This window comes from Papaver somniferum, chromosome 3 (assembly GCF_003573695.1).
Source record: "Papaver somniferum cultivar HN1 chromosome 3, ASM357369v1, whole genome shotgun sequence".
Taxonomy (NCBI): domain Eukaryota; kingdom Viridiplantae; phylum Streptophyta; class Magnoliopsida; order Ranunculales; family Papaveraceae; genus Papaver; species Papaver somniferum.
This window is the reverse complement of record NC_039360.1, coordinates 9,458,378-9,469,621: the sequence shown is the minus strand read 5'-3', so window position 1 is coordinate 9,469,621 and position 11,244 is coordinate 9,458,378. Positions and strand designations below refer to the sequence as shown.

Sequence of the window (11,244 nt, the reverse complement as noted above, 5' to 3'; positions counted from 1 at the left end):
ATGGAGAAAGGCGATGAAGAAGAAATTAAGGCTATTGAGAAGAATAACACCTGGAGATTGTTAAACACTTACGAAAGGACAAAGAGGAATTGGAGTAAAGTGGGTGTACAAAGCCAAGAAAACGTTAAAGGGAGGTTGAAAGATACAAGGCAAATTGGTATAGTAAAAGGATACAACCAAAGAGAGGGCATCGACTATGATAAGGTGTTTTGCTCCTGTCGCTCGTCTTGAAACTATAAGATTAATTATCTCTCTAGCTGCCCAAAATAGATGGAAAGTCCATAAAATGGACGTCAAGTCAGCCTTTCTAAATGGGCATCTGAAGAGACGGTATATGTCGAGCAGCCGCCAGGGTACGAAGTAAGTAAAAGGACAAGAAAATAAAGTCCTGAAGTTTAAAAAGGCTTTATACGGTCCTAAAAAACAAGCACCACGAGCATGGTACAACAAAATCGACAAGTACTTCCAAGAAAATAATTTAGGAAATGCCCGCATGAACATGCTCTCTATGTGAAGGTGAATGAAAAATAAGATATGTTGCTCGTTTGCCTATGTGTGGATGATTTGATATTTACCGGCAATACCAATAATGTTCGAAGAATTCAAGAAAGCAATGACGAGAGGAATTTGAGATGACGAACATCGGTCTTATGTCATACATATTGGCTCGAAGTAAAACAACGGAAAAATGGAATTTTTATCTCAAAAAGGATATGCGAAGGAAATCCTTAAGAGATTTAAAATGGAGGAGTGTAATCCGGCAATACTCCCGTGGAATGCGAAATCAAGCTATCAAAGATCGATGGAGGCGAGAAGGTCAATCCGACTCTTTACAAGAGCCTTGTTGGAAGTTTGAGATACTTAACTTGTACAAGGCAGATATTCTCAACGGGTATGACTAATCAGTCGATACATGGAAGCACCTACGGTTACCCATATGAGACTGCCAACAGAATTCTGCGATACTTAAAAGGTACACTTGATTTCCGTTTATTTTACTCCATCCATACAAGTACAAACTCGTTGGATATAGTGTAGTGATTGGCCGGAGATTTAGATGAAAGGAAAAGTACTACTGATTGTATTTTTCCTCGGATACGGGCTTCACTTGGAGTTCGAACGATCGTCCACTTTCCATTGTGAAGCTGAGTACGAGCGCAGCATCGTGGTTTGTCACGCGATATGGCTAAGGAGTTTTAATGAAGGAACTTAAAATGGAGTAGGAAGAACCGACTACAATATTTGTGGACAACAAGATCAATGGCTTTAGCAAAGAATCCAGTGTTCCACGACCGCAGCAAGCACATCGACACACGGTACCATTTTATCGAGAGTGCATATCAGAGATAAGGTACAACTGAAATATACAAAGTCTCAAGACCAAGTTGCGGGCATATTCACAAAACCTAAAGAACGGGTCTTCGTCAAATTACGAGAAATTCTTGGAGTTACTTCAAATCAAGTTAAGGGCGGCTGTTAAAATTGTAAACTTGATTTTAGTTTAGAAGTGTCTAGAATTATCTATGCCCAATGTCTATTGTATTAGTCCATAATACTAGCCCATCTAGAGACTTCATGGCTATTAGAGCCCAAGTTCTCTAGAATATTCTAGTTAGTTGTAAAGTGAATGAGTCATGAATATTCTAGACCAAACTAGAGTAGTGAAGAGTTGGTTAAGAGCCTATAAATAGGGCAATAGACATCATGGGGAAGATGTAATTGAGTGAAAACCAAAGTTAGTGGTAAGGTGAGAATTAAATGGAGTGTGTGTAAGAAGTAAGGTTTTGTACCACCAAACAAAGTTTTTGAGAGAAATAAAATTTCATTTCTCTTAAACCACAGTTGAGTGTCTGTGAGCCCATTCTCAAATCATTTTCAATACCCATTTATCCCATTAACTCCAAAATCATTTCCAACAGAAATGTGATGTTTATAGCTTTGGGGTGATTATATTAGAAGTTTTTATGGAAAAACATCCATCAGAAATCATCACGTTGCTCTCGCAAATTCTTCTTTCACCTCCAGCATCGAGTATTGTGGGGCAAAACATAAGGTTGAAAGACATCTTGGACCAATCCATTGGAGCACCAACATATATTGCGCAGAAAGAAATAATGTATATGGTGAAAGCTGCATTTTCATGCTTACGGGATGACCCGTGTACTCGACCAACTATGCAAGAGGTCGCAGTAGAGCTATCTTTGTTAGCTCAGAACATGGCAGATTTAGCAAAGCCTTTAGAAATTATTACTTTAGCCGACATTCTGTTGTTATAATAATTTGTGCGACCAAGTTTTATTTTATATTTTTCCATTTCAGTTGTTTCCTTTAAATCATTCTGTTATGAATATATATCTTTCAATCCAAAATATTTTTATTCAAGATAACTGTCAACTCATATGGTTTCCGAAGCCCCATAGATCTCAAACGAAGGTGCATGTATTGAAAATGTGATCGACTGATTCCAATGAGACTTGACAGAGGACACGGATACCATCAGAGTCTATGCCTCTAATAAACAAGTTATCCTTGGTACCCATTCTGTTTAACATAGCTTTCCATAGAAAGAAATGAATCTTTGTAGGCAATTGGTGAAGCCAGATAACTTTGAAGGGCATGATAGGATGCTTTCAATTAAAAACTTCTCGTTGAGTAACCATAAATAACAGTCTTTGACAGTGAAAACAGGGGTGGTAGATGCTTTCCACCTAACAGTTGAAGGTCCAACCGATATAGGAGGAGAATGACCAATATATTGCAGTAGGGTGCACAATTTATTTACCTATTCATTATGCAGTGTTCTCTTGAAAGTTAGGTTCCATCTTGGGTTATTTGCATTAATTGTGAGATCTTGGATGGACCCTTCCCTGTTAACAGATAACTTGAAAAGAAATGAAAAAGAGACTGCAAGAGGAACGCCATTGTTTATTGACTATTGAAGTGAACAAAGACAAATTGCTCCATATATAAATCAAAAACCTTAATGTAGATTTCATCATCTTTATAGATTTAACTAGTAATGTTACATTTCATTTCATATATATATATATATATATATATATATAGACAGATTGGTCCCAAGACTCCCAACTTTAGGTGATACACAGTGTCATGACTCTACCTTGCATCACCGATTCACAATTTGGTCATTGTTTATAAACAAACTTATATTTATTGTGGGTACAAAATACCGCACAAGTGTTATTAGCGCGAAGGAATACATTTGCTAGCAGACGAATATGCATCCAACAAATCCCTGATGACAGAAGAGATGACGTCACCAAGTCACACCAAAAGTTCGAAGATCAATGCGGTAGTTCAAATGTCAAGGCGGCAGTTATTAAGCAGGGAGAAGATTGACGCCCTCCCAGATCCGAAATTAAGAGGTTTATTAGCTGTCTTCCACTATGTAAATACACTATAAAATGATGAGAGGCCATTGTATCAAGGGAGATATCTTGGAGAGTTAAGTAAAGAATTTAGGAGAGAGAAAGTAATTCTAGTTCTCCAAGTTAGGGTTTCAACATTGTTGCTCATGTTTGTTCTAACTTTTAATGAAATGAAACTGTATGTTCTCCATGATGTCTTAGATTGATCTTCTATTCTAAATTGGGTGTTTGTTGTGGGAATTCCTACAGCTAGATTAATTGAAAAGTCTGTAAACAAACTTATATGAGTTATTTTAGCTTTCTCTACCTCCTTTACTTAATGGACCCAATCTTTCTGTAGCCACAACATCCATCTTTCTATTGCTGTAACTCTAAAGTCTTAACCTAACAAACACGGATGCAACATAAAGACAGGATGGGTAGGACATGCCAGGGAACTGAGTAGACGAGATTGATACCGGAGCACATGTACGTTGGGCCAAGTTAAGTGTTGAGAGATTTCATGATATATTCTTGTACCGAGAATCTTGAACTTCTCCAAATGTGTATGATTATCTGATTTGACAAACACGAGGTGATTAATTAATTACAACCTGGATTAGTTGTGCGGCTTGTGTGTGCAACTCTACAGTTGAGGGTTATTTTAAGAAGAGTTCCCCTCGCGGATGTAAGCTTTCCCTGATGCTGTTGCATATTTTTTTGCAATGGAGTATTACATCTTATATTAAAAAATATTCATAGGACCCACAGAGAGAAAAGATTACAATTGAAAAAGATAAAATCATAACTGATTAACTTAAAAAGAGGAAAAAAAATGAAAAGAAAAAAAGAAGATGACTTGGTTACACAAATTATTATTACTGCAGAGTGTCTCCCAGTGTAATTATTTCCAAATGCTTTGCTAAATCAGCCCTGCTCTAAACTTCCAATGATAGCTCCACGGATATTTCTTTCATAGTTGGCCAACTACATGGATCACCCCGTAAACAGGAAAATCAAACCTTCAGGATGTACATTACTTCCTTCTTCATGATATCTGATGGTTCTCCAATGCATGGGTCCAAGATGTCTATCAACCTTATGTCTGGCTCCAACTTACTCGATGATGGGGATGAAAGAAGAATTTCTGAGAGCAATATGATGATTTCAGATGGAGGTCTCCCCATAAGTACTTCTGATATGATCACCCCAAAGCTATAAACATCACATATCTCGGTAACTTTCATTGTATAGGCAGGCTCTACAAACATCATTATTAACAAATAAATGGACGTGAATTACTTACTGATTTCAGATATATGATACCTTGATAGCAGTAAATCACAAAAGTTTTAAGGTGTGAAGGATAATAGTCCCACATTGCTAATATCCCATTAATAAACATTGAATATAATCTAGGAGGGTCACTCCACCCATTGTCAATTAGTTTTTAATTGGATGCCCTTATTCTAACATGGTATCAGAGTCAGGCCCCTATGTAAGTAGGCCCAACGGCCACCTATTACAACACTGGTCCACGTGTTAGAGGCCCACAAAGAGTACCCTACACGTGAGGGGGCGTGTGAAGGATAATAGTCCCACATTGCTAATATCCCATTAATAAACATTGAATATAATCTAGAAAGGCCATTCCACTCATTGCCAATTGGCCAATTGGTTTTGAGTTGGATGCCCTGCAAGTGAAGTCCAATTTAATGAATCTGGTTTCAAAATCCCCGCCGTACCAAAATCAGAAACTCGAGCTTCATATTCAAAATCCAACAAGAGTCCCAACTTAGGGACTTCTAATGGGGATATTGACGATCATTTGAACCATCACAACCCCCAAACTTAGGGTAATCATTACTCTCTGTAAGACCTTTAACTATGGCTTGAATTTACGGGTCTATAAAGTCTTTAAAATATCCGAAAGCTTCTTCTAGTTCTTAAGTCTGGTCATCTATCTAACCTAAGATAATTGTCTCATCAAATTCATCTCGAGAATCGCCATATAAAGTTTCATCCCAATTATCATGAACTAGATCCTGAACTAAAGGGTTAGTCATATTCAATTCCTCTAAATTATCAGATTGTTGTCTAGTAACATTAAATACATTTAGTTCAGTGGTAATATTACCAAAGGATATGTTCATAAGTCCGGTCCTACAGTTGATGATAGCGTTAGCTGTCACTAAGAATGAGCGACCTAAAATCACTAGTATTTGTGCACTAGAGTCTTGAACAGGCTGAGTATCTATAACAACGAAATCCACTGGATAAATAAACTAATCAATCTCAATCAAAACATCCTCTACCACACCACGAGGTATTTCAAAATATCGCAACAATCAATGCAAATATTTTCTTTTACTCTCAATGCAGGATACAGGAATTTCTTCCCTGTTTTACGTGAAATCTTCCTTTTCTTTCATCCTTCACTTTGACACCTAATGCTTACACACTCAAATTCGTTGCAAACTCATTAAAGATTGTGTGTCAGGACTTCTATGAATACATGCCAAGCGTATAGAAACACGGGAAGGAGAGAAGCAAAACCGAGACTCTGTTTCTTCAAATACCCAACTATCTGCTCAAATTTAGTTGAATCAAACAAATATACCAGGCTTGTTTAGTCAACTAGAGTTCACCTGTACCAAACCCAGGGATTGAATCAGTCCAAAAGCTGTCCAAAAATCGAAACCTAATTTTGTTCTTTATTTCTCGCCAAAAACCAGAATTCAAATGTTGAAGATGAAGTTTCCTGAACCAAACCTCGGGTGCCTTTAACAGCTTGGGTGCCCCTTACTGATTGAGGTGCCCCTTATCCAAATTATGGGTGCCTTTAGTAATTTCCCAGGATGCCTTTAACAACTTTTCGAACCGATTTTTTCCAAAATGCTTATTGGCCAAAAATAACACACACAAAAACACCATAATAAGTACAAAAATGAGCCCTAACAATATATAGAATCGAGACAAATCGGACACAAAAATGTGTCCATTGGTACAAATGCAGTGATTAGAATGAGGGGGAGAGAGGTATCCCGGAAGATAAAATGGGTCAAATGCCCAAAAAAACATAAGGTGCGGTTGTAAAAGACAAGTAAAATTATGGTTGGGTAAAATGAAAACTATATCTCACAGACACGTATACCCTTCACCTCTTTTTTTTCTTCTTTTTATCCATTTCTCTCTCTAGGTTACTTTTTTTTCTTTTCGATTTAAAATTAATCACGAAAAAATTCACAACTTATGAAATATAAGTCATATTTTAATAAAACTTATAATTTTAGAAATGGTATGAGCATATCTACTAAACAAGACCTATTATTGATACTAAATTCGAAAAAAATCAAATTTTTTTTGCTGTGATGAGACTGGTTGGATTCTGACTTAAACTAAGATATAAGAAATTATTCAAAAAATAGGTAGGATGAAACTGGATGCATCCTAAATAAAATGAGAAAAAATAAATTATTCAAAAATTGCTAGGGTGAAACCGGTATCATCTTGTTTTAGATTTCCATAAATTTGTTTTTATTCATATTTAACTGGCATGAAACTAGTTTCATCCTGTTTTATATTCGGTTGAAATTTGTATTCATCTATTTTAAAGCTAAAATGAAGCTGGTTTCATCCGGGTTTAATTTGTGATGTGCATGGTTCCATCCATGTTTATACAAGGATAAAATTGGTTTCATCAAGTTTAAACTAGGATAAATTTCAAGGTTTAGTATACGGTGTACTTGATTTTATAAAGAAAACTTGTGTCAATCCCATTGAATATCATCTGCACCTCAGTAACTTAACTAACTTACTAATTGAGTATGAAATTTTCGGATCGTACTTGATTCAATGTCGCGAAGTACACGTTTAGTGGATCTTTATCCTAATTTTTCACCTAAAAAAAACACCGAACAACTACCAACTTTTCTTTTACTTTATTCAAATAATATTACACACTATTTTATTTTTCCCAAGTACAATCATTATTGTAGTATTGTGGATGACATGCATTAGTTAGTTAGCATCTATCAACTAATTGACACGTCTTATATTCACAAATCATTTTCCTTTTTTCTATAGCTAGTAGTACTTAGGGCATTTCCTAATGCTTTATGAATTATATATTCATGGATCGTACAAGTCTCCGAGCACTGTAGGGTACTGACCAGTAGACTTGTGAATGCAATAGAAATATAGAACATGTTAGTTAAATTCTAATAAATATACGGAGAGGGCACTTTAGTCCGCTGTTATAAATTTTTCTGGGTAAAATAACCAAATAGAATATTAGAACAGTATCTTTTATATCTGCTCAAATTTAGTTGAATCAAACTCATATACCAGGCCTGTTTAGTCAACTAAAGTTCACCTGTACTAAACCTAAGGATTGAATCAGTCCAAAAGCTGTCCAAAAATCGAAACCTAATTTTGTTCTTTATATCTCGCCAAAAACCAGAATTCAAATGTTCAAGATGAAGTGTCCTGAACCAAACCTCGGGTGCCTTTAACAGCTTGGGTGCCCCTTATTGATTGAGATGCCCCTTATCCAAATTATGGGTGCCTTTAGTAATTCCCCAGGATGCCTTTAACAACTTTTCGAACCGATTTTTCCAAAATGCTTATTGGACAAAAATAACATACACAAAAACACCGTAATAAGTACAAAAATGAGCCCTAACAATATATATAATCGAGACAAATCGGACACAAAAATGTATCCATTGGTACAAATGCAGTGATTAGAATGAGGGGGAGAGAGGTATCCCGGAAGATAAAATGGGTCAAATGCCCAAAAAAACATAAGGTGCGGTAGTAAAAGACAAGTAAAATTATGGTTGGGTAAAATGAAAACTATATCTCACAGACATATATACCCTTCACCTCTTTTTTTTCTTCTTTTTATCCATTTCTCTCTCTAGGTTACTTTTTTTTCTTTTCAATTTAAAATTAATCACGAAAAAATTCACAACTTATGAAATATAAGTCATATTTTAATAAAACTTATAATTTTGGAAATGGTATGAGCATATCTACTAAACAAGACCTATTGTTGATACTAAATTCGAAAAAAAAATCAAATTTTTTTTGTTGTGATGAGACTGGTTGGATTCTGACTTAAACTAAGATATAAGAAATTATTCAAAAAATAGGTAGGATGAAACTGGATGCATCCTGAATAAAATGAGAAAAAATAAATTATTCAAAAATTGCTAGGGTGAAACCGGTACCATCTTGTTTTAGATTTCCATAAATTTGTTTTTATTCATATTTAACTGGCATGAAACTAGTTTCATCCTGTTTTATATTCGGTTGAAATTTGTATTCATCTATTTTAAAGCTAAAATGAAGCTGGTTTCATCCGGGTTTAATTTGTGTTGTGCATGGTTCCATCCATGTTTATACAAGGATAAAATTGGTTTCATCAAGTTTAAACTAGGATAAATTTCAAGGTTTAGTATACGGTGTACTTGATTTTATAAAGAAAACTTGTGTCAATCCCATTGAATATCATCTGCACCTCAGTACCTTAATTAACTTACTAATTGAGTATGAAATTTTGGGATCGTACTTGATTCAATGTAGCGAACTACACGTTTAGCGGATCTTTATCCTAATTTTTCACCTAAAAAAAACACCGAACAGCTACCAACTCTTCTTTTACTTTATTCAAATAATATTACACACTATTTTATTTTTCCCAAGTACAATCATTATTTTAGTATTGTGGCTGACATGCATTAGTTAGTTAGCATCTATCAACTAATTGACACGTCTTATATTCACAAATCATTTTCCTTTTTTCTATAGCTAGTAGTACTTAGGGCATTTCCTAATGCTTTATGAATTATATATTCATGGATCGTACAAGTCTCCGAGCACTGTAGGGTACTGACCAGCAGACTTGTGAATGCAATAGAAATATAGAACACGTTAGTTAAATTCTAATAAATATACGGAGAGGGCGCTTTAGTCCGCTGTTATAAATTTTTCTGGGTAAAATAACCAAATAGAATATTAGAACAGTATCTTTTAAATCCTAGAATATTAGAAGCGTATCTTTTTTTTACATGTCTATTTGACACACCAAAAATAGTATATGAGTTTTTTAGTCAATTTTGTGATCCCACAAAATAAGGTTTCCTTCGTCCAAACAAACTTTTTTAGGGAAAAGAATTTTCTATGTGCAGTTTTAACATCTATCTTAATTTATTTCGTAATTACTTATCTGCCTTCCGTCCCAACAATGTTGATATGGCTGAGTTGGTCCAATCCTCCCAATGTCAAAGGTTTTATTTTGTTTTCAATTATTTTGTTATTTACTTTTTTGTAATGCTAATAAAGACGTGTATAAAATATAAATCAACTAAATTCTAAGAGAAAAGCCATTAGGTATGTAGATTCATTTGATAAGAAAGAAAAAACCAGACAAGAGATCAAATTTATACATCAATATTTTCTAGTGGTATAACTGAATCTGCAACATCCAAAGAGACAAGACTTTGAGTATGAATTGTTGTTGTGCAATCTCTTTCAAATCCCTTTATTTCAAACAGCTTCCAAGTTCCAAAACTTACATTGTAAATATATGGTTTTCTTGTACCCCAGCAGTGATATGCTATGAATTCTCCTTTCATCTTGATGTATTCAAATTCGGTGAAGTACGAGTAGAAATACCACTTTTGCTCGTGATAGGGACTAATCACTGAGTGTTTCTTATCCCAATGTTTGGTATTGTTGTTAAACACCCATATGACCACTTCAGTTCTTGACGAAGGATCGAATAGGCTCAATTCTCCTTCCAAATCGAAAAGTTGAAACTCATTTCCTGGGTATCTTCTTTGCGTTGGAGTATAATTACATGGCACAGCAGATTCCATGGTACTAAACTCCTCGGCTTCAATATTGAATGATAATATTGCGTCTGATAGGCTAGGGAGAACACAGTTGTTCCGGATGAAATAAGCTAACCAATCCACCATCCAGTAAAACGTCCCGTTGATAAATACAGGCGGTCTTTTTGTACTTGGAGGGTAAGAGCCGCTACCAACACTTCTTCTATGCTTAGTTCTTAAATTAAGAATCTGAAAGTCGAATTTTCGTGCAGTATAGCGACATACAACCACTTCGTACTCCTTTTTACATGGATGGAAGTAAAATCCACAGACATATAAAAGACGACTTGGCGACGTGACGGTTACTTGTTCTTTTGTGATCGGGTTCCAAATACAGAATTGCCATAAATGCCTGGCTTGGCTTGTGAATAAAAGAAACCCATCATATGAACCCCAGAGATCAGTTGGGCGTTCCTCGCCATATGAACTAAGATCGAAGCTTTTAGCCTCAACGTACTCAGCTTTATCATCAAAAAGAAAAAGCTCTATGCAATTGTCAATGGGTTGCGAAAGAGATCGCACAACAATGGTTGGAGTAGCTCGGGCTTGGTCTAGGTGTGCGCGCATAAAGTACGGATCCGTGGTTAAATCATATAACAAGTCAGTTGAGCTAGTATGGTGCCTCAACTGGAAGAGGGACTTTGCGGGAAGTCTAAGGAGTATGTTGGTGATGATATGAAAAGGAAGATCAGGGATATGATGTCCCTCGTGAACAGATTCATTGTCAACTTTTGATAACTTGGATTCCTTATTATTTCTCGTAAATAAAACACGACACTTACCCCATAGAATTGGATCCCAAGAGATGCATGGATGTTTACCCATTGATCAGATACTTCTGAAAAAAGAGAAAAATTAATTAAGATGATCAGAGAGGGGTTTTTAAGATTTTATATGGTTACTCGTTTATGTGAACTTAAGTACCCGTTCAGGAAATACGATTAATATTTATACGTAGGGTATAGCCGAGTTATAGA

At 35.5% G+C, this 11,244-nt stretch overlaps 2 protein-coding genes across 2 annotated transcripts; one reads left to right on the top strand and one right to left on the bottom strand.

Annotated features, from left to right (window-relative positions):
- On the top strand, positions 1–2,276 carry LOC113358990 (receptor-like serine/threonine-protein kinase At4g25390). Its single transcript, XM_026602693.1, has 2 exons — positions 1–204; positions 1,920–2,276. The coding sequence occupies exons 1-2, from the start codon at positions 1–3 to the stop codon at positions 2,274–2,276; spliced, it is 561 nt and encodes a 186-aa protein (XP_026458478.1).
- A 7,538-nt stretch (positions 2,277–9,814) lies between these two features.
- LOC113358989 lies at positions 9,815–11,092 on the bottom strand. Its single transcript, XM_026602692.1, has one exon. It carries the CDS (start codon positions 11,090–11,092, stop codon positions 9,815–9,817), a length of 1,278 nt encoding a protein of 425 aa, XP_026458477.1.
- Positions 11,093–11,244: the final 152 nt, after the last annotated feature.